The sequence below is a fragment of the Pan paniscus genome, chromosome 2 (genome assembly GCF_029289425.2).
Source record: "Pan paniscus chromosome 2, NHGRI_mPanPan1-v2.0_pri, whole genome shotgun sequence".
In the NCBI taxonomy this organism is placed as follows: domain Eukaryota; kingdom Metazoa; phylum Chordata; class Mammalia; order Primates; family Hominidae; genus Pan; species Pan paniscus.
This window is the reverse complement of record NC_085926.1, coordinates 187,180,766-187,201,128: the sequence shown is the minus strand read 5'-3', so window position 1 is coordinate 187,201,128 and position 20,363 is coordinate 187,180,766. Positions and strand designations below refer to the sequence as shown.

General features: G+C 37.8%; 1 protein-coding gene across 1 annotated transcript in view; it reads right to left on the bottom strand.

The window, feature by feature from the left end:
• Window positions 1–238: 238 nt before the first annotated feature.
• TPRG1 (tumor protein p63 regulated 1) overlaps window positions 239–20,363 on the bottom strand; it is a 383,450-nt gene continuing 363,325 nt past the window's right edge. The window contains exon 17 of the mRNA XM_063603024.1: window positions 239–10,654. Within this exon, the coding sequence (XP_063459094.1) occupies window positions 10,460–10,654 (195 nt within the window). The 3' untranslated portion in view covers window positions 239–10,459. The remainder of the gene's footprint in view (window positions 10,655–20,363) is intronic.

The following is a 20,363-nucleotide window of genomic DNA, read 5'->3' as shown; positions in this document are numbered from 1 at the left end:
TTTAACTCTTTGGGGCATGGTTTCAAGTTTTGGTCTTTCATAGATGGAAATTAACAGATAATATCTGATGTTGATTAATTAATACATAGAAATATGAACTTTCTTTTAGAGTTTTGGATTTATAGCAGCAGAACCAGAAAGAAAGATTCTTAAAATGAATTATCACTAAGTTGGAAGTAGGAAGTGGTGGGTTGGGAAGCTGCTGGTTTTGAACATAAGCTCTTCTATATCATTTTAATTTATTTACCATTTGATAAAACATAAAAGAAAATAAACCACTCATAAGGCATGTGTTATTTCCTATCTTTGGTAGCATCAAAATAACATCAGATATGCAATATTGCTATTAGTAAGGATTTTATTCTCAGTCATCTCTTTTCTTCATTCTACACCTGTGCTTTCCAATAGGATAGCCTCTAGACACACGTAGCTATACAAATTTAATTAATTAATTTCAGTTCCTAATATTCACCTCTCTTATTTCATGGCTAGTGGCCACTGTGCTGGATAGTATAGAATGAATTATGATTCTATAATGAATTATAGAATTTTCCATTATTGCAGAAAGTTTTTGGATAGTTATACTTCACACTGAGCAAGCTCATCCACTCTTACAGTTTTAACTACCACTCATTCTTGGATGAATCCCTGACCTTTCTATCCAAGCAAGGACCCTATCTCCTGAGCAACATGCTTTCACATGGTCATGCTAATTGTTTTCACTTGATCTCCCCTACCCTTTCGAACTCAACTTATCCAAATCTGAACACATTATATTTCCCATGAAAGTCATTTTGTTTTCTTTTTTACATTCCCCACTTCTATTGTTGATGCATCATCTTAAAAGTCCCTAGAATCAGATGCCTGGTCTCTACTGCTTGCAGCTCACTCTTCTTAAAGCTGTTAGCAGGCCAGGAGAGCCTCGGCTTATTACTGCTTCCTGATCTTCCTACTATTCTGGCCAGAGTATCTATCGGGTCATCATATTCTGCTTACCTTAGGTGTGGCCTATGATTCCGCTAACCGAACTCCGTTCTGAAACTGACAAGCTTATGCCAGGCACTCTGTACATCACTCAGCTCGCTGTCTACATGTTTTTTCCCCCATAGTAAAATGTCATTCCACACTTTCTTTAGCAGCTGAAAGCGTGTGGTGGCTCACGCCTATAATCCCAGCACTTTGGGAGGCCACGGCAGGAGGATCACCTGAGATCAGGAGTTCAAGACCAGCCTGATGAAACCCCATCTCTACAAAAAATACAAAACTTAGCCGGGCATGGTGGCATGCACCCATAACCCCAGCTACTAGGGAGGCTGAGACAGGAAAATCGTTTGAACCCGGGAGGTGGAGGTTGCAGTGAGCCGAGATCACACCACTGCACTGCAGCCTGGACAACAGAGCAAGACTCCATCTCAAATAAATAAATAAAGAAGTAAATAAATAAATAAGAATAGCAGATTCCTGGTTGCATAGCTTTCTGCATATGGCAGAGAAAACCAATACCTTGGTAAGTCAAATTTGCTGTGTTGTTCTGGAGTCACTTCTGGAATCCCAGCCCTAGAGCTTGTGTCTCCAGCTTTTCTAATGATATTGTAAGTACTTTATTCCATATTTTAAAAGATTTTGGGTTTAAAATAGTGAAATTGTTTATGTTACGTGAAACTGAATCCAATCTGAAATAGGCAAAATGGAAGAAGAAGCGTCATGTCTCTGCCACTAGCAAGTTATGGTGGCTTTCTTGGGTATGTATGACAGTAACTGGGTCATATTATTATTTCAGAACTCTGTTTCTTCACTTACAAAATGGAAGGCAGTCCTGAAGCAGAACATGGAAATGGTAGCTAATTTACTTGGCCCACTAAAAGAAATTTCTCTCACTGCTGTCTTCCAGGATCACCATGGAGTACAATACTGTAGTTATTCATTTCCAGGTGATACAGCACAGGTATCTATAAATCTGGTTCCAATTTTTTTCCTCAGTCCACTGGTCACAAGGAGCTTCCCAGAAAGCCATAGATGTGGGTTAGGAGGGAGAAGAATCAGCTTAACAATAACTCACAACACTCACATATATGTTTACTGCAGCACTATTTACAATAGCAAAGACATGGAACCAACCCAAATGCCCATCAGTGATAGACTGGATAAAGAAAATGTGGTACAGATACACCATGGAATACTTTGCAGCCATAAAAAGGAATGAGATCATGTCCTTTGCAGGAACATGGATGAAGCTGGAAGCCATCATCCTCAGCAAACTAACACAGGAACAGAAAACCAAACACCACATGTTCTCACTCATAGTAGGAGTTGAACATTGAGAACACATGGACACAGAGAGGGGAACAACACACACCATGGCCTGTTAGGGGGTGAGGGGTGAAGGGAGGGAACTTACAGGACGGGTCAATAGGTGCAGCAAACCATCATGGCACACGTATACCTATTTAACAAACCTGCACATTCTGCACATGTATCCCATTTGTTTTTTAGAAGAAATAAAGGAAAAAAAAAGAAATAAAAAAAAAGAGTGAGAAGAAAATGTAGTAGGAACAGGCATTATGGTCTTCTGGGACAGTCGCTCATGCAACTTATTTGTGCCTTCAGGACCTGCTTAAGCCTTATCTTGTATATATCATCTCTAATATAATATAATGCCATTGTGCATGCCCAACTTTATGGTTTGATGGGTCAGACAACATCTAGTACATTCTTAGGCTGCATGGCAACTTGATAGCCTATGGCCAAGTGGCCAAGTGTTAAGTTTCTTTCTTTCTTTTCTTTTCTTTTCTTTCTTTCTTTTTTTTTTTTTTCTTTTTTGATACAGAGTCTTGCTCTGTTGTCCAGATTGGAGTACAGTGGTGTGATCTAGGTTCACCACAACCTCTGCCTCCCAGATTCAAGCAATTATCTTGTCTCAGCCTTCCTAATAGCTGGGATTGCAGATGCCCACCATCATGCCCAGCTAATTTTTGTATTTTTAGTAGAGACAGGGTTTGGCCATGTTGGCCAGGCTGGTCTCAAACTCCTGACCTCAGGTGATCCACCTGCCTTGGCCTCCCAAAGAGTCTTAAGTTTCTAATGGAGCCCAGTGACAAGCCAACACCTGTTTCTCAAAAAAATATGTATATATCTGAGAGGATGGCATATCTGTGCTTAAAATTCTGAGGTCTACCCAGTGATTCACCTAGAGGGACTGAACAAAGGATCCATGCATCGTCTATATCTGCCACAGATACTTTGAGCCCCTTTGGATCTGCTGGGTTATACAGCCCAAGTGGTAAGGCAGATTGCATGGTAGCCTGGACCTGTTTCAGATTCGTTTCCTATTCTGTGCCCCACTCAAAATTGGCAGCCTTTTGGATTATTTTGTCAATATATTCAAGTAGCAGACCCAAATGAGGTATATGTTACTTTCACATCTAAAGAACCCCATTAAGTATTAGGGGTTAACTAAGAAAGTTAGTCATGTAGGGGAGCAATTTACCATTTACCTTAGGATGTGTATATTGACATGCCCCAGACCACTGATCCTTTACAAAAGTTACTGATGTGACTTTTTGGTGACAAAGAAAAGAATTTTGAGGCAATACATTTCCTTGCACGTGTTTTATACAAGTGTTAGAACAGTTACTACTTCCTGCTTTCCTGGTTTAATCAACATGATATCATCAATGAAATGGACCATCATGATGTCTTATAGAACAGAGAGGTGATCAAGATCCTTGTTGACTAGAATATGACATAAGGTTAGAAGGTTGATATAGTAACCCTGAGTATATTGCTGGCTCTACCAGCTGAAAGCAAACTGCTTTTCATAATCTTAATAATAGATTAGAAAAGAAAAGAAAAAGAAATTCAAGATCAATAACTGCATACCAGGTGCCAAGGAATGTATTGTTTGGCTCAAGCAACAAAACTACATCTAGATCAATAGCTGTAGTTGCAGTCAGCATCTGATTAAATGTATGATAATTTATCCTCATTCTGCATTGTTTCTAAACTTATAAACAGATTTGACTCCTAAAAAGTAAGTAAACAAGTGTGATTCATGAGACAGTAAAATAAATTCCAAAATAATTGTAAGGCTTTGCCAACTTATATCTATAGAGGAAGAACATGTATGGGCACTGATTCCAAGGTTATCAGATCAGAAGCATAATGTTGGAACATGAAGAATTTATTGATTAGAGTGGACCAGGCCAGGATTCTTGATCCAATGTATTTGGGACACTAAGAGTGGCTCTAATAGTTTGCTTTGTTAACTCAATTATCAACCTAAAGAAAGTATACATTAATGAACTTGAAATGCCAGAGGAAGGCTTCTAAAGGTTTGGGGAGCTCAGGATGCAAAAGTGGTTTTATTGTGTACAATCTTTTCACTTAGCCTCTATGTCCCCTAGGAAGTTCCAAAGACGCTTTCAACCCCAAGGCCAGAAACACATTTCTGAAGGAAATCCTACTATTCTTGAATAGTTCCATGGTGGCCATTCTCTGCGGGCAAGCATGACAGTGGAAACTGCTGCCATTAAATTGAGATCCCTAAATTCAATCAGGATGGGGGTGTCCTGGAGTGGCAGGTGCTGACTCAAGTCAGACTTCAAATCACTTCTGTTTCCACAGGTTAAATAAGACTTAAGTAGGCTGTCCATCTATTTTTGTTCTAGGGACGCCATGATCAACTAACTAATTCCAAAGAACTCTGTGGATCAAACCAACTGTTTACTGCTTTGGCTCTGCTGTCCATCACAATAATCATGCCCACCTTGTCCTCTAGACTGAAGACAGAAAAAAACTCATTTAAAAACACTGGTGGTTGCCAGATGCTAGAGAAGAGTAAATTTAACAGCGACTTAGGCAAAATTATATGGTAAAGTGTTAAACAAATAATTTAGAAAATAAATTTAAAAGTTAGAAAAGAAAACAGTAATTACTCAGAACTAACACAATTTCAGTAAAAGTAATCTATGCTAAAGTGGTCTCATTTGTGCCTTCAATGAATTTACCCAATCAGGAAAGGAGTTATATATTATATTATAGTATGAAGTTATTCATACATTTCATGTGAACAAACAGTGTGATAGAAGAAACCTGGATTTTATTAATAACAGTATAGTGGCAAATAAAGAACAACTCCATTCTAATTTGCACTGATTAATCTATATATGAACTGCCAAGACAAGTGTTGAATATAATATTTTGAAAGAAGTGTTAACCAAACAGAATAGTCTACAAAGAAGAGACAAGCTCGTTAAGGACTCTGGATAATGCATCATATTTCAAAATGATTGTGGTCACTGGAGTTTTGTCTCTAAATACAAAAATAAAACTACTATCACTACCTTTTAGGAGAGCACCTGCCTTTATAGAAAGTGTGAATATGTGAACTAGGAAATTAATTTATTTGGGATAACCTCAAAGGAATATCTAGCATCAAATCTATACATTTCCAAGGAGAGAGGTTTGGGTGCAATGTCCAGAAAAGCCTTCTACTTGTTGCTGTTGCTCAGTAGTGGAATTAACTGCTTTAGAAAGCAAGGAGTTCTGGGCTCTTGGAATGTTCACACAGAAGCTGATTTTCCATCTGCTGTGCATGCTCTGGTTGAGGGCATTCCTGCAACCTCAACCAAAGGAGGCTAAACTACATGACCTTTAAGATCCTTTCTAATCTCAGATTCCGTGAAGAGTGCTCAGACAATATTAAAGAAAGGAAAAGGAATTTCTGAGCTGCACGGGGTAAGCATTATGGGCAGGACACGACAGACAAGTTGGTGGTTCAGAACACTTGATCTCAACGCATCCACAATATATCATGATCTGTCATATCTACCTTAAAAACATAGGAGTTAATTAAACTGGGCTTGCAAATTCCATTTGGCTTCACTGAAAAGGGGACTGAGATATTTACTAAGAGCTTTTTAAAATCGAATATAAAATAGCACACGAGATACAAGGTCTAGGTTGAGAAGCAGTCTCAAGACTTTATTCCTTGTATTTCACATTGGCTGCAGGCCTGCAATGAAATATGGCTCATTTTTTTTGGTCTTGGGCTTTGAGGCTAAAGAGAGGGTTTAGCAGAGGATATCATAATTCCTTTTTGTGGATACAGAATTACCCTAAGCAGTTGCCAAAATCAGGTAGAATAAGACAAGTATTGGTCGACTCTCAGTAACTCCAAGGCCTCAAATAGAGTTTTTCCTTAGCTTCTGGGGAACTGGTATCTACAAGGAAATCAAGAGGCCTAGTCCCCTAACTGCTTTCGGAGCACGTTGTGGGAGGTGCAGACCAAAGGTGAGTTTACACATCAGTGACGAAAGTTTCCTGCCACTAAGCATAAGAAGTCACTCATGAGCAGCGTCCCTAAACCACAGCTACAGGATGTGGGCACAAGCCCTTGTATAATTGTTGGCCAAGAGCCAATGAGCATTCATCCCTGTGCAAATACCTTGGCTTTTTTATGTTGTTGTTAACCTTTGAAAACCACAGGCATTAGTCTCTCTCTTTCTTCCCCTTGGCACAAGTCATCTTCTTTTCTCCAACTTGGTCTCTTGTGTGTAAAGAATTTCTGAGGAGCTTTTAAGCCTAAATTTAATACTTTTGCCCTCCCCCTCTCCTGCCCCACAAAATGCCAGCAGAGGTGAAGCTGCCTTACAAAATATCTGCTGGCTCTGCCAGCTTCCGCAGCTTTGTTTGGGCTTTTTTTATCAGATAGGAAATCGGAGAGCTCTGTAAGTGTCCTTAGCCTTTAAGAAAATGATGGCAATTTCTGGAAATTCTTCCCAAACGACTGTGCCCTATTGTTTTCTCACTTCAAAATTATCTCAACAACTATGATACATCAATTCAGATGGCATGTCTTTCCCATGGAATACAGATATTATATTGGAAAGAGCAGTGGGCTAGGGATAGAAATTGGAAAATGTAGTCTAATCTCAGTATTTCCAAAAGTTCACCATCTTCTTTTTGAGAAATGTCTTTCTAGTTTCTAGGCCTTTGCTTCATTTTCTGTGAAATAAAAGCACGGAATTGACATGGTTTTTCTGCCTTCTTATCCCCAGAACTCTATAAACTGGCTTCCTAAGAAGGTTTAAACAAAGGCTGAATAAAAAATGGACCTCAAGGCAAATGATTCAAAAGTGCCAACTCATAAGTGAGCTTCTCTTTTCTGCCTTAGATGACCTTAAGATGACCAAAGGTCAGGCCTCCAAACAGGCCCAATTGACCACCGAGGAGTGAGTCCTGGTGATTGTTTAAAAGTCCTCCTGTTGTGTTAAAACATCTATCTGCTTTGAACTTTCTCACCCTCAGAACTGCCTACGATATATCAGAAGATAGTGAGGCATTTGTCAGTGGAGCTGTTCAAGCAGTTTCTGAAATAAAGCTTATCAGAGATTTTTCAAGTGGAAATTCCTGAATGAGATAAAGACCAAATAATGAAGACCTCCAACCATGACATTTTGGTTATGAAATGCTTTGTACTCTACTTAATGTATCTTGTGTCTACTCCTATTATCAATCAAACTCATCATGCCATTTGCTAAACTGTAGTGGTAAGTTCAAATGATAGTCTGATAAAAACTCCAAGTGTACACATAGGTCCCCTGGGTTGTGGCTCCCTGTTGAGCTTAAGGACAAAGATCCCAAGTAAGAGCACCAAGTGTAAAATGAGAAAACCATAATCAGTAGGTCGATGGTAATGAAGAAACAATTTCTGGAGGAAATGTAGTTCCCTTGGATGTTTTCCCACCTTCTGCTGCAAAAGTCACATCACTCTCTAGGCAAATACTCAAAACTTTCTGTTTAATAAAAGAATTTAACCTCATTTCATTGAATCCTCACAAGATCTTTATGAAATAAGCAAAAGTAATATAATTGTCTCCATTTCGCAGAAGAGGAAATTAAACCTTAGGAAAGTTAAGGAAATTTTTCAGGGTCTCCCATGATTGATCCAACTCTTTCCTAAGAAAAAAATGGGTCTAATTAACTAAGTACTAGCATCAATTATTTGGAAAATGATAGGGTCACCGGCCTTAAAAGATTATGTCAATCATTTCTCCAAACGGTATCATACAGCAATTCCTCTCACCATATCGACTTTATCTAGTCTTTCCTTGAACATACCAAGTGATGGTGGGCTCACTGTTTAAAGAAGCAACCCATTCCATCATTGAAAATTTATAACTATAAGAAGTTCTTTCTTATCTTGAACTGCTATCCAAATTCCTAAATCTTCTCACCCTCTGGTCATAATACCGCTTTCTAGATCCCATTTATCAATTAAGGGGATAGCCTATATATGACAGTTTTTACAAAATGTGAAGGGAATTCATAAAGACCCTCTTGTCGTCTCTGAGTTAACTCTTTATGCAAAACAGCTTTGATTCCATTAAATGCTTATCCCATTGTTACAGACTGGCTCTCAGAACTAAGAAACATCTCCCTCCTGTCATCCTTTCTGAACTGTTTCCATTGATGATGGTGCACTGTGTCCTTTAGAAGGTCATTTGGGAACAGTCTGGCTTAGGTTACAAAGGGGACAAATGTGCAGAGAGAAGTCGATTGTCAGGCTGATCCTTAAATGGTAACTCAAAAGAATGTGCTGGACATTTCAGAGGCTTCTGCCAATAAATGCCACTATCTTGAGGCAAATGGGGATTTTCGGGCAGCAGTATTATAATAATTTGCCAATTATGCCTGCTTCAGAACCAGTGCCAAAACAATCCAACGACTTTTCATTCCACTACTGTTGACAGGACAGCTATGGATTTCAACATTTCCTTTTACAGTCTGAATAGAAGTTCCCTGCCTTGGGGACTATAACAATATTTGCCATCATGGGGGGAAGAAAAAGTGGGTGCTGTAAAGGCGGAAGAGAGGGAAAGAAAAAAAAATTAATGGAAGTAAACAAAGACAAAATAAAATAAGAGTTATTCAAGGTTTAGGGTTTGAATGTCTGCATTAAATTGATGTTTATAAATATATCAGAGGACAAATCTTCGAAATTGAGGAAGCAAGCTTTTCAAAGATAAGACTTTAAACTTCACATAAAAGTCAAAAAAAAGTTGGCTGGAATTTCAACTTAAACATCAACAAAGATGGTCAATTTTGAGTCTTGGGAAAGGCAAAAACTTATTGTAGTAATGTCTATGTAGTCAACATTCAAAGCTTTTTTTTCTAAATAAATTTAGATAAAATAAGACTCTGAAAGAAAAAAGAAAATAAACTTGAGAGATGCAAACATATGAGATAATTTCCTGGGTTGTTGAAAATTAGATCTAAGTCGGGAAGAGACAAAGAGGAAATAAGAGGGAAAAGAGCAATGACAATAGAGAGTTAAGACAGTGTTTTTGAAAACATGGTCTTCAAAACCCTCTGCGATCCATGGACATTCCATATGCAGCACCTCTGAGGCCTAGAAAGAAAGATGCCTGTGGCATTCTCATCTTCACTCCAACCGCATTGATCCTACTTTTATCTGCTTTGTATATGCTGCTTCTACAAAAGATTTCTTTAGAAGAAAAAGGTCTGTTATTAAAAAATATATATTTGAACAAAAGATGGCATAAGTAAATGAGCTAGAAACCAAGTGTAGGATAGATTGAAACAGTCAGCCTTGGAGTAGGGATTCCATTTAACAGGCTGTGGTAACAATTGGTTGAGCAGAATTAAAAACCTGATCTAATAATACAGCTATAAGAATGGAAAGGAGGAATACATGAACAATTTTGATATGAGAATGAGCTTCAAGTTTGACATCTGGGCATCGGAATACAATGCTAAGCCATATAGAGATGTGATCATATATAGGATGTCATGGCAAGGAATTTAGAGAAATCAAAATTGACAGACTTCAGGGATGGATAACTGGGACCATATAAATACCACAGAGAAATCCAGGATTTTGATAATGCTCAATTAAGAGGCCACTGGGACACTGATATATAGATGATTAGCAGTCAGAAATGCAAAACTGAGTCTTGGAATAAATATTGGGAATGGGAATATAAATTTGGAAGTCATCCTTATCAAGTGGTAGCTAAAATACTAGAGACAGTGAGACCCCAATGAGAGAATAAATCAGGATAAGAGGGCTGAAGACCAAGACCTAAAAAAAAAAAAAAAAAAAAAAAAAAGCCTACATTTAGAGAGCTGAAGCAACAGGACTTAGAGTCTTCTTTCCTGAGTTGATGATCAGGCACTCATTTGATAACAGTATTTGATAAGCTCAGCAGCATTTATTTTCTAGTTTTAAGAAAATTTGATTATTCTTATATGAGGCCTAAAGTGTGTATCTATCAGTCCAATCAAGCTTTTAAATTTTCGGAAATACTAAATTTCTAAATCATAAAGCGTCATTTAAAAATAATTAATTGTTTCAGTCCAAAAATAGCGTGGGTCAAACTGGAATTTTCAAAGTGACATATCTATGGATGATATACTTATGGTACCAAAAAGACTCTCAAAAACCAATACTCCCACGGGCAAGGGAATAGCCAAGTTTGTTGCGGTTTCCAATGAATGACATCAGCCCTGTGTAGGTCTCAATCAAAATGGGTTCAGTTAACACCATCAGTTTCTTTCCTCTTCCAGATCCAGTTGAATTCTTGTGGGCATTCTGGATAGCTGGAACAAGCTTAGACATGAACCCAGACAACTGAAGAAGAAAAAAAGAAGGCACGAAGTTAGTTACTGTAGATTAAGTTGAGAGATACTCATCTCTCCAGCCAGTCTTCCCAGAAGTTGACTACTCTCCTGGGGCTGCAGTTATTCTTACTTCTTAAACATAAATGGTTAAATTTATCTCTATTAAGTTAATTCAGTTAATAACTGTGCTTAACTCCATTAAGACTAACTTTCCTCAGGCCCAATTTTGCTTCTTAATGTCAGAAATAATATGTAATTTTTTCAGTTTGTTTATCATCCACATAAGTCTACCAAGTACCATTTTAGTTTTAGCTGCTTTAATATTTTGTTAGTATACAAATAATTTGCATCGGTATTATTACTGTAAACTAACTCTCTTTGTCACTAATAGATGAAAGGGCATCTGAAATTACTTAAGAAATATTGATGAAGCGCCTACAACAAGTTCCAGGGACATTTTAAGTTGAAGAGACAGGCAAAAAAAACCCGCTGTCATGGAGCTCACATTCTCGTGATTGCAGACAAAAAATATTCATAAAAATTTTGAGGGTGACAAATTCTAGAAGGAAAATAGAATGTGGTAAAGGGATAAAAAGTAATGAAAGTTAGAGTTACTTCACATACTGTATTCAGGGCAAGTCTTTCTGAGGAGGTAAAACTTCAACTGAGACCCACAAAATGAAAAAGAGCTAGTTATGTGAAGAAGAAATTCCAAGCAGAAAACACAGCACCTGCAAAAGCTGTAAGGGAGGCATGAATTTAGCTTCTTCAAGGGACACAGAAAACGCCTGTTAGACAGACGTCTAGGGATCGAAGGAAAGAGGTTGAAGCACTAGGCATGAAGAGACTTCAGGGCCATATTAAGGGCTTTGGATTGATGTGATTTTAGGAAGGAGTTCAATGTTGTATGCTGTTATTTTACAAATAATAATAATCCTAGCTACTGTGTGGAGTCAAAAATAGAATGCTCTTAGGGCTAAGAATGGAAGCAGGAAGACAAGATGAGTTTGGAATTCACTTCAGGAGTCCAGGCAAGATACGATGGTGGCTTGGACAGTGTAGCAGTGGAGACCATCAGAACTGGTTAAATTAGGGATTTGGGGGGCAGGGGGGTCGAGCCAAAGAATTTGTTGGTGTGATTGAATTTAGGGATGAAGAAAAGAGAAGGAAAAAAATGACACCCAGGTTTTTGGCCTGAGCAACTGGGTAGATAGCGATATTATTATTGAGTTGAGAAAGCCTAGGAGAGGTACAGATTGGAAATGGTAAGATACAGGGATGGAGGATTTTGTTGCAGACATGTGGTTTGAGTTATCTCACCAGAAATCCTCTTAGAGATTTTCAATAGGCAACTGGATATAGAATCTGGGACCATGAAGAAATATACAGATAAAAAGTCCATGTCTATAAATTTTTCATAATAATAATCATCACAGACCCAGAAGTCAAGAATGATATTCATAAAGTGAAGTTAATAGCCTAAACATGATAGGATATGGGACAGAGAGTAGGAATTAAATTCAGGAAACTCTTGTTGGATAAGATACTAGGCATTGTGGGCAATGTAGAGGGGATCTGATAGGTAAACTGAGGATCTAAATGTTACAGGGATCTACCCAATACCAAATAACTAGTAAATGATTGAGCAAGGGCTTGGACTCAGGTCTCCTGACTTAACTCCTGAAGTCCTCTCTTTATAACATTGCTGTTATGAGCAGGAATTATAAAATTCTAATTTTTAGAAAATTTAGTTTTAAAATTCTGATATTTAGGGAAGAATTCATGTTCCTCATTTGCAAAAGGGAGAAAATATTACATTCATTAATTTTTAAACCATGTTCTTTAGAACACTAGATCTCTTCACAGATTGGGTGGGTACATATAATTTATCATCCAAATCTAAATTCTTTGGAAAAGAAAGGAAGTGCTATGTGAATAATGTTGGGACAGCAGGTACCTGAGGCTTTGAGGAGAGGATGTCAACAAAAAGCCAAGCAGGTAGCTTATTTTAGTCTCTTCAATCACATCAGAGCTGCTCTATTTTTATCATCAGTTTTATATATTTGAGTTCCAAGTAAGATTTTACTTCTTTTTAAATGAAAATCACTTGTCTAGGAAACTTCAGCTCTGGCAATCAATGATTTAATCCAAAAAGATCTATAGTGCCGACTCTCCAACACATCTCTCAAAACCAAGCTTAAATCCTGTATCTTCCACAATGCCTTCCCACAAACTCAAGGGAAAAGTTGACCTTTTTTTCTCTTATGTTTTTCCTATACCTATACCTCCACTCAAATATTTCATCTGGTTTTCTATGAAGTAGAGTCACAAATGTGGCTGTCTGTACAGCTAAACCAAAGTTTCTTCACCTTGGGACTATTGCTATTTTAGGCCAGACAATCTTTTGCTATGGCAGAGAATGTCTTCTGCATGTTAGGATGTTAAGCAGCCTCCCTATCCTCCACCCACCAGATACCAGACAGATACCTCCCTGTGTATGGAAGGAAGTCTCCTGTCACAGAGGGCACGCCCATCCAATACCCAGTACTTGAAATCACTTGAGAAGTCACACTGCTGGACAGACTGTATATATCATCCTTGCACATTTTTCCTGGAATTATCCTCATAGAGACCCGGTGACTATAAATTCAAGTGCATAGAGACAAATAAGAAGAGGCAGTAGCTCCTTTTTTCTTGCACAAGAGAGGTTTCTACCCATAGCAATTTCCATCCTCATCCTATCCCATCCCCCAACCCTCCTCTCTGAACACACGCAGATATATGCACACACACAAGTGCACTTTAAACTTAGCTAAACTGAATTAGTCTTTATCGGAGAACATTTTATATACCTTTGTAAGTATACCTTTGTAAGTATACATTTGATATGACAACCAATAATATCTCACTGGGACACTGGGACATTGTCATATGTCCCCCACGGGCAAAATCACCCTCTCTTGAGAACCACTGAACTAAAGGAAGTATAGGATAAGGCAGAGCTGGTCTTAAGTTGGAACTATGATACTTACATAGCTGTGTGACTTTGGGCAAGTTATCCAACCTCTCTGAATTTTATAGTTCCTTTGCCATAAAATAAGAATATTAATAGTATCAAACGTATCAGGTAGTTTTAAAGATTAAGTGAAATAAAGTGTTTGTATACACGCTGTGTATGGAGGTGTGCACATACATGAACTTGTGTGCTCACATATTATATAAAGGATTAGGAAAGCAGAATGAGATGAGCCTGAAATTTGGAGTTACATTGCAAAGGCCATAAAGGAAGCTTGTTGCCAGGAATCAATAAATAGTAACTGCTTAATCATCACTGACATCATCCTCATCATCATTACCAAACCATGATCTCTTAAAAATCAAAGTATAATTCATCTCAACAATTCTATTGCAACACTCTGGATTATCAGGATGCCTTTTCATAGATCAGTAAATCTTGTCCAGTTGGATTATTGAATGCTTCCTCTGGCTTCATCATAAACTCCTTTCCTTAAGAATCCTCTGTAGACTCAAAATCAAAGTGCTAGAAAGTAAAAGTTGGCACTCTTTCATACTCAATGAATTTGGCATTTCATTGGAGTCAGATGGACTTCATTTCCAGTCATTTCTAGGAGCCCCTTCAAAGCCAGGGGAGGGCATGGTTACAGAGAGACAAGCAGGGTGACAAGCAGTGCATTGAAGGAGAGGCAGACAAAAGGCCAAGTCCCCGAGCTGGCTCTTGAGCATTTCAAGCACCTGAACTAAATCTATGTGACAGGAACGCTGTGTCATCTGATATGAATGCCACCAGCCACATACTTTTCCCTAAAAGCTTTTATGCACCCACCTCTGGCTCTCTCTTTTATTTCAGTCCCAAATACAGAGGGTCAGGTTTTAACAACTCCAGTTACACAGGGGCTCTATGTTGGTTAGGATAAAGTATAGCAGCAGTGTGCGTGGTGGGGACAGGGGGGATGTCGTATTATTCTTGACTTTCCACCAATTATTTACCAGCCGAGTGCCTGGTCCACAGGTTTGCTTTAGGTGCTGTCTGCCAACAGTTCATTGCCTGGAGTCTCAGTTTTCCTTATTACAACCATCACTGGCTTCCTGTTTACACTGGGTAAAGAGACCAGGTTTCATGCCTGTAGGCCCACATTCCTCAGTTGAGCTGGTTTTCTGAGCCTGCAGGCTACAGGTTTCAGCCTCCCTGTGTATGGAAGGAAGTCTCCTGTCATAGAGGGCACGCCCGTCCAATACCCAGTACTTGAAATCACTTGAGAAGTCACACTGCTGGACAGACTGTATATATCATCCTTGCACATTTTTCCTGGAATTATCCTCATAGAGCACCTGTGACTATAAATTCAAGTGCATAGAGACAAATAAGAGGAGGCAGTAGCTTCTTTTTTCTTGCACAAGAGAGGTTTCTACCCATAGCAATTTCCATCCTCATCCTATCCCATCCCCCAACCCTCCTCTCTGAACACACGCAGATATGTGCACACACACACAAGTGCACTTTAAACTTAGCTAAACTGAATTAGTCTTTATCGGAGAACATTTTGTATACCTTTGTAATTTGCAGCTTTTAAGCATGTTTCCTCTAATTAAAATGTCTTTTCCCACCTTCTTTGGTGCTTAAATCACCCATACCTTGAGTTTCATATCAAATGTCATCAGACTTGTTAACTTTTGGACTTATCTGTTCCCACTTTTGGGCTCCCCCTATTTACAATCTTAGTACTTTAAATTATAATTTGTGAAAGTCTTTCCTGCCTCCTCCCCCTATGCCGTAAGTATCTGTAGGGCAAAATCAGTTTTATTCTTCTTGGTAATCCAGAATATTGCTCATCATGTAATGGTCACTGCCAGGTAAGTACTCAATGAATATTTGTTGAATTGATGTAAAAGGCAAACAAAGGGCTAAGAGTATAAAGTTAAATTTAATTGCTAAAACATTGGTTCATTTGCATGATCCCCTTGAAAAGATGGATAGAAATACAAGAAAAGAGTACAAATGGTTGGTCTGTAGATCATGATGGTTGCAGGGCACTCATAATGCGTTCACTGCTATTCATCAGTTCTGGGTTCAGTACTCATCCTTCCCAGCAGTACTCTCTGCATACTCTAGGAACCCAGCAAAGCGATGGTTAAAAAAGAAAAGGTAAGGCTAAAAGTTGCAAATACAAAGTGGATGAAATAATTGAGGATAATTGAGCCAGGTTTTGAGATACAATATTATACCATATCACATCAATTAATACAAATGTACACACAGTCTCTCTCTTTCTCACCCCCCCTTACACACACACACACACACACACAATTCTTTCAGGCTTATACCCATTTCCTTGAATATTAGGAAACTGGGTATAACATAGAACTATTATTATATGATTTCAGTCACTTAATCCCTCTGAATAACTGTCCTCATTTTTTTTTAAAGAGACAAAATCTTGCTCTGTCATCTAGGTTGGAGTGCAATGGTATAATCACAGCTCACTGCAGACTTGCACTGCAGACTTGAACTCCTGGGCTTAAGCAGTCCTCCTGCCTTAGCCTTCCAAGTAGCTGGGATTATAGGTAACTGGAATGGGAATACTGGTACATGCCACCATGTCTCATTAATTTATTTTATTAAGTTTTTTTAAAGACATGGTCTTACTCTGTTGCCTAGGCTGGTCTTGAACTTCTGGCCTCAAGCAATCCTCCCACCTTAGCCTCCTGAGTCACTGGGATTACAGGCATAGGCCACCACCACACATGGCTCAAGTGTTCTCATTTTTAAAACAAAGACACCTATCCTTATCTTACAGGAGTTTTATTAGTTGAATTACATGAAAATAGTATTCAAATTGTAATCAATAGATATAAACTATAATTATATAATAGTATACTAGATACTTTTTATGTCTCATAATATTAAAAGCAGTGCCAAAAAGCTACTATTTTATTTTATATTTTCACATTGTTTTATATGAGTAACACAAAGTATGTATATGAACAGATTGGAAAAGTTTGGTGAAGCAGGGAGATAAGCAAGACTGTCTGGGAAAAGGCCACTTGACCACCATATCTGCCAGATGTGGAAGTGGTATAGAGTTAGTGAGATGGGAATAGTATATTTTGACATAGCATTGTATAAACTTTACAGCAATTTTATCAATAAATGTTAACAGACTTAGACATAGCGTAAACTTTAATTTGAACGTAATTGTATCTATTAATTCTCTTTCTTTGAGTAGCATCCTGACCCACCAGCCCCATGACTACTCAGCTTTGGCCCAATGTTGTGTAATCTCAAACCTATATCACCAGTTCAGCTTTCTGTACTGAGCTTCAGACCTAAATTTCTAACTGCCTGACAACCAACCCTACCCCAAGTTCTATAGAAACGCAACATGTTTCGAATTCAACATGTCATAAGCTGAGTCCCCAAACCTACTTTTTCCAGTTTTCTTCAATCAAATTAATGGAATCTCCATCTACCCAATCCTGAAACCTTGTCACCTTAGACTTCTTCATCATCTTCAATATCCTGTCAGTTACTTGCTTTCATTAATTCTCTCTCCTGAATAACTCAAAATCTCCTCATCTTCTCTCCCTTCCTACTGCTCCGAACTTAGTTTAGGCTCTTATATCTATTATCTAAGCCATTATAACTACAGTGGGGACTATGTAACATTAAACTCCAGTTAAACCAAATTACTCTTTATCTAAGAACCTTCTGCATACTCTTATGTACCTCTACTCCTTTTTGCTTGATCCAAACTTCAGTTTCAGTTAATTAGAACTCTTAAAAATATTTGCATTTTATCTGCCTCCCCTGTTAAGCACTGCCTTCCACAAAGGCAAGAACCTTGTCTCATTTCTGTTGGTATCCTCAGCAACAATCATAATACCTGCATTTTGTTGGTGTCAGAAAATCTCTTGAATAAAGAGATTCTAGATACAGTAGAAGAAATGACTCTGGGTAAGAATAAGTTTGAATATTTTCATGTATTTTAAAATAATAATTTGTTCCATTAGATTGTAAATAATTTAAAAGTGTTGACTGCATAACTCAGCTCTATGTTATTCCCTCCCCGTGAGACAATAGTTTTCTTAAACTGAATTAAATTGCTTCAGTTTTTGATTTAGTTATGCATTTTCCCCATATTCTACTTTTTTCCTATTTCATTCATCAGAGAGATGGAAAAACCAGTTTATTAAACCCTTTTAAAATCTCATGTTTTTGCCAAAATATTAACATAAAAAAATTCTAGATCCCCCAAATTATCTTTCTTCTTATTTATTCTTTTACATTGATATAACTGGGTCTTAATCAAAGCCAATCTTGGAAAATGTCCTAAACATAAATAATATTGTGACATAAAAACCAACAACAAAAGAGAAAATAAGACACAAAAACCTGGATCAAAGTACTCATCCTCTCACATTCCAGATGGAGATCATTTGTTTTCCTAGAGAGCTGGGACTTTGGGTGGCCTTTGAATAAGAAATAGCTTGGCAAATGAAAGTGCCAGACTATTGCTAAAGGAAAAAAAAAAAAAGAGAAAAAGCTTTGGAATAATAATTTAAGGAGAAAAGCCTTAAAGGAAATACACTTAACAGATCCGCGAAGTAGTTTGATTGGCTAAAAGTCAACCAACCAACTCACCGTCTATCATGTTCGTGTGTGTGCATGTGCCTCCCACCTGTTATTCTTACTTCCATCCAGCAAGAGCTACATGAACATCAATTTCCTGTTCAGCCTTTGCTACTGGGAAGGCTAGGGCAAACTCCAATGCTCTAGTCTATTAATTCCATTTGTGGGTATTTGGAAAATAATATTCCATACCCTCTTTGATATTTTACTTTTCATCTTTATTTTTGCATTATTTGATTGTATTTATATATAACAGAATAAGATAAAGCACAATCAGATGTTAGAATGTGACAGTGTTATTTCTCTGCAGTTTATAAAACTTGTTCTTTAATTCCTCACGCTGAACTTCTTCCTGCAAAGGGCATTCAGGGAATAACCATCTAATGCACAAGGTATGAGGAATAAGAGAAGACTTGGCCCAAGAAATGATGGATGTACCAACTAAGGCAGTTAGTATTTATTTTGATTTACAATAAAGTACAATTACTACTAATTCAAAAATATATATTATTTTAATGGTCGGAACCAGATGTCCTTTAAAGCAGGAAAATGTCTTTGGGAAAATAGGTTATTAAGCTGTTTATCTTGGATTAACAGATGTTTTCGGGCGCCTGTAGTCCCAGCTACTCGGGAGGCTGAGGCAGGAGAATGATGTGAACCCGGGAGGCGGAGCTTGCAGTGAGCCAAGATTGTGCCACTGCACTCCAGCCTGGGCGACAGAGCGAGACTCTGTCTTAAAAAAAAAAAAAAAAGAAAAAGAAAGAAAGAAACATAAAGTGTTCTGCATTGTTAACAATAATTTTTGAAACAGAGTTTGAAGATTATGGAACAATGCATTAAAGTGTTATTATTAATAAGAACTTCTAGAAACAGAGAAGTCTGATATTGCATTTGAAGTTCAGGGCAAGAGCATGATGCAAACTCCCACTCTGTCCCCCTGAAGCCCTCGGTGAGTCTGTTCTCATATTCTTGCCTTCAAATAGGGGTTAGGTTTTTCTTATTGGTTGTTTTGTTTTGTTGGCTTTCAGTGGTAAAGAGTCAGGCTAGGGGCTGATGCTGAGGCTTGGGTTGAGAAATTTGAAATAGGAGTGTCCCATAAAGAGTGGCAACATGATCCATATACCAAGCTAGTTTAGTGTCAATAACAGCTTGGAGCCTGAGGGAAACCATGACACTATAAATCCCTGAGGACATTTGCATAATTCTTGAGAGGAACATTGACTTTTCATGGGAGAATAATGTGATTCGAGGTCATTTCATCTATGTATTATGGGGGAATGAAGACTCCACCTAGCCTGTAATCAAATATATGTTGCCTCAAATTCTTTTTAAAATCCCCAGGACCTATCAAGTTAAAATATTTTCACACACATACATATATATTTACACTTGCACGAATAGGTATGTTTAATGCAAGAAACGTAATATATGCCATCAACCACAGAAAGTCTTTACATGCAGATTGCCAAGTTTTGAATTCATAGCAAATAAAGAATTGTAATATTCTGAAATGAATGACAGAATATAAAAGTAAACATAAAAAGGACGGAGAAGGTAAGAATTTCTAGGTCTATAAGCGCACTCATATGTATATTTGGTTTTATTGAAAATATAAAGTTTGATCTTTCACTACATTTTCAGCTCCAGCTGTTTTCCTTCTTGACTACTTAGAATGCCCCCGTTCTGCTTTAGATACCTGGGGGAGGTGAGAGAATAATAGAAAACTGTTTCCTTTAGAAATAAGTCTAATATCTGCTTGATGAGATGAAATTTAAAGACAAAGAAATTGTGAATAGCTTTACACTTCATGGAGTATTTATACACACATCATTCTATTTAACCTTATAATGGTCCAGTGAGGTTGGGAGGAAAGGCAGTGCTCATTATCTTCATTTTAGACGTGAGACTACCAAGTCTCAGAAAGACAAGTGACTTAATCGAGCATGACCACAGAACCTCATTGAACTATGCTTTATACTATTCCACACTTCCCTGAATAAAATAATTAGAATGTGATTATATGTGGGAAAGTATATACACCATGTAGGCAATGCATGCAATTAGCAAGGGG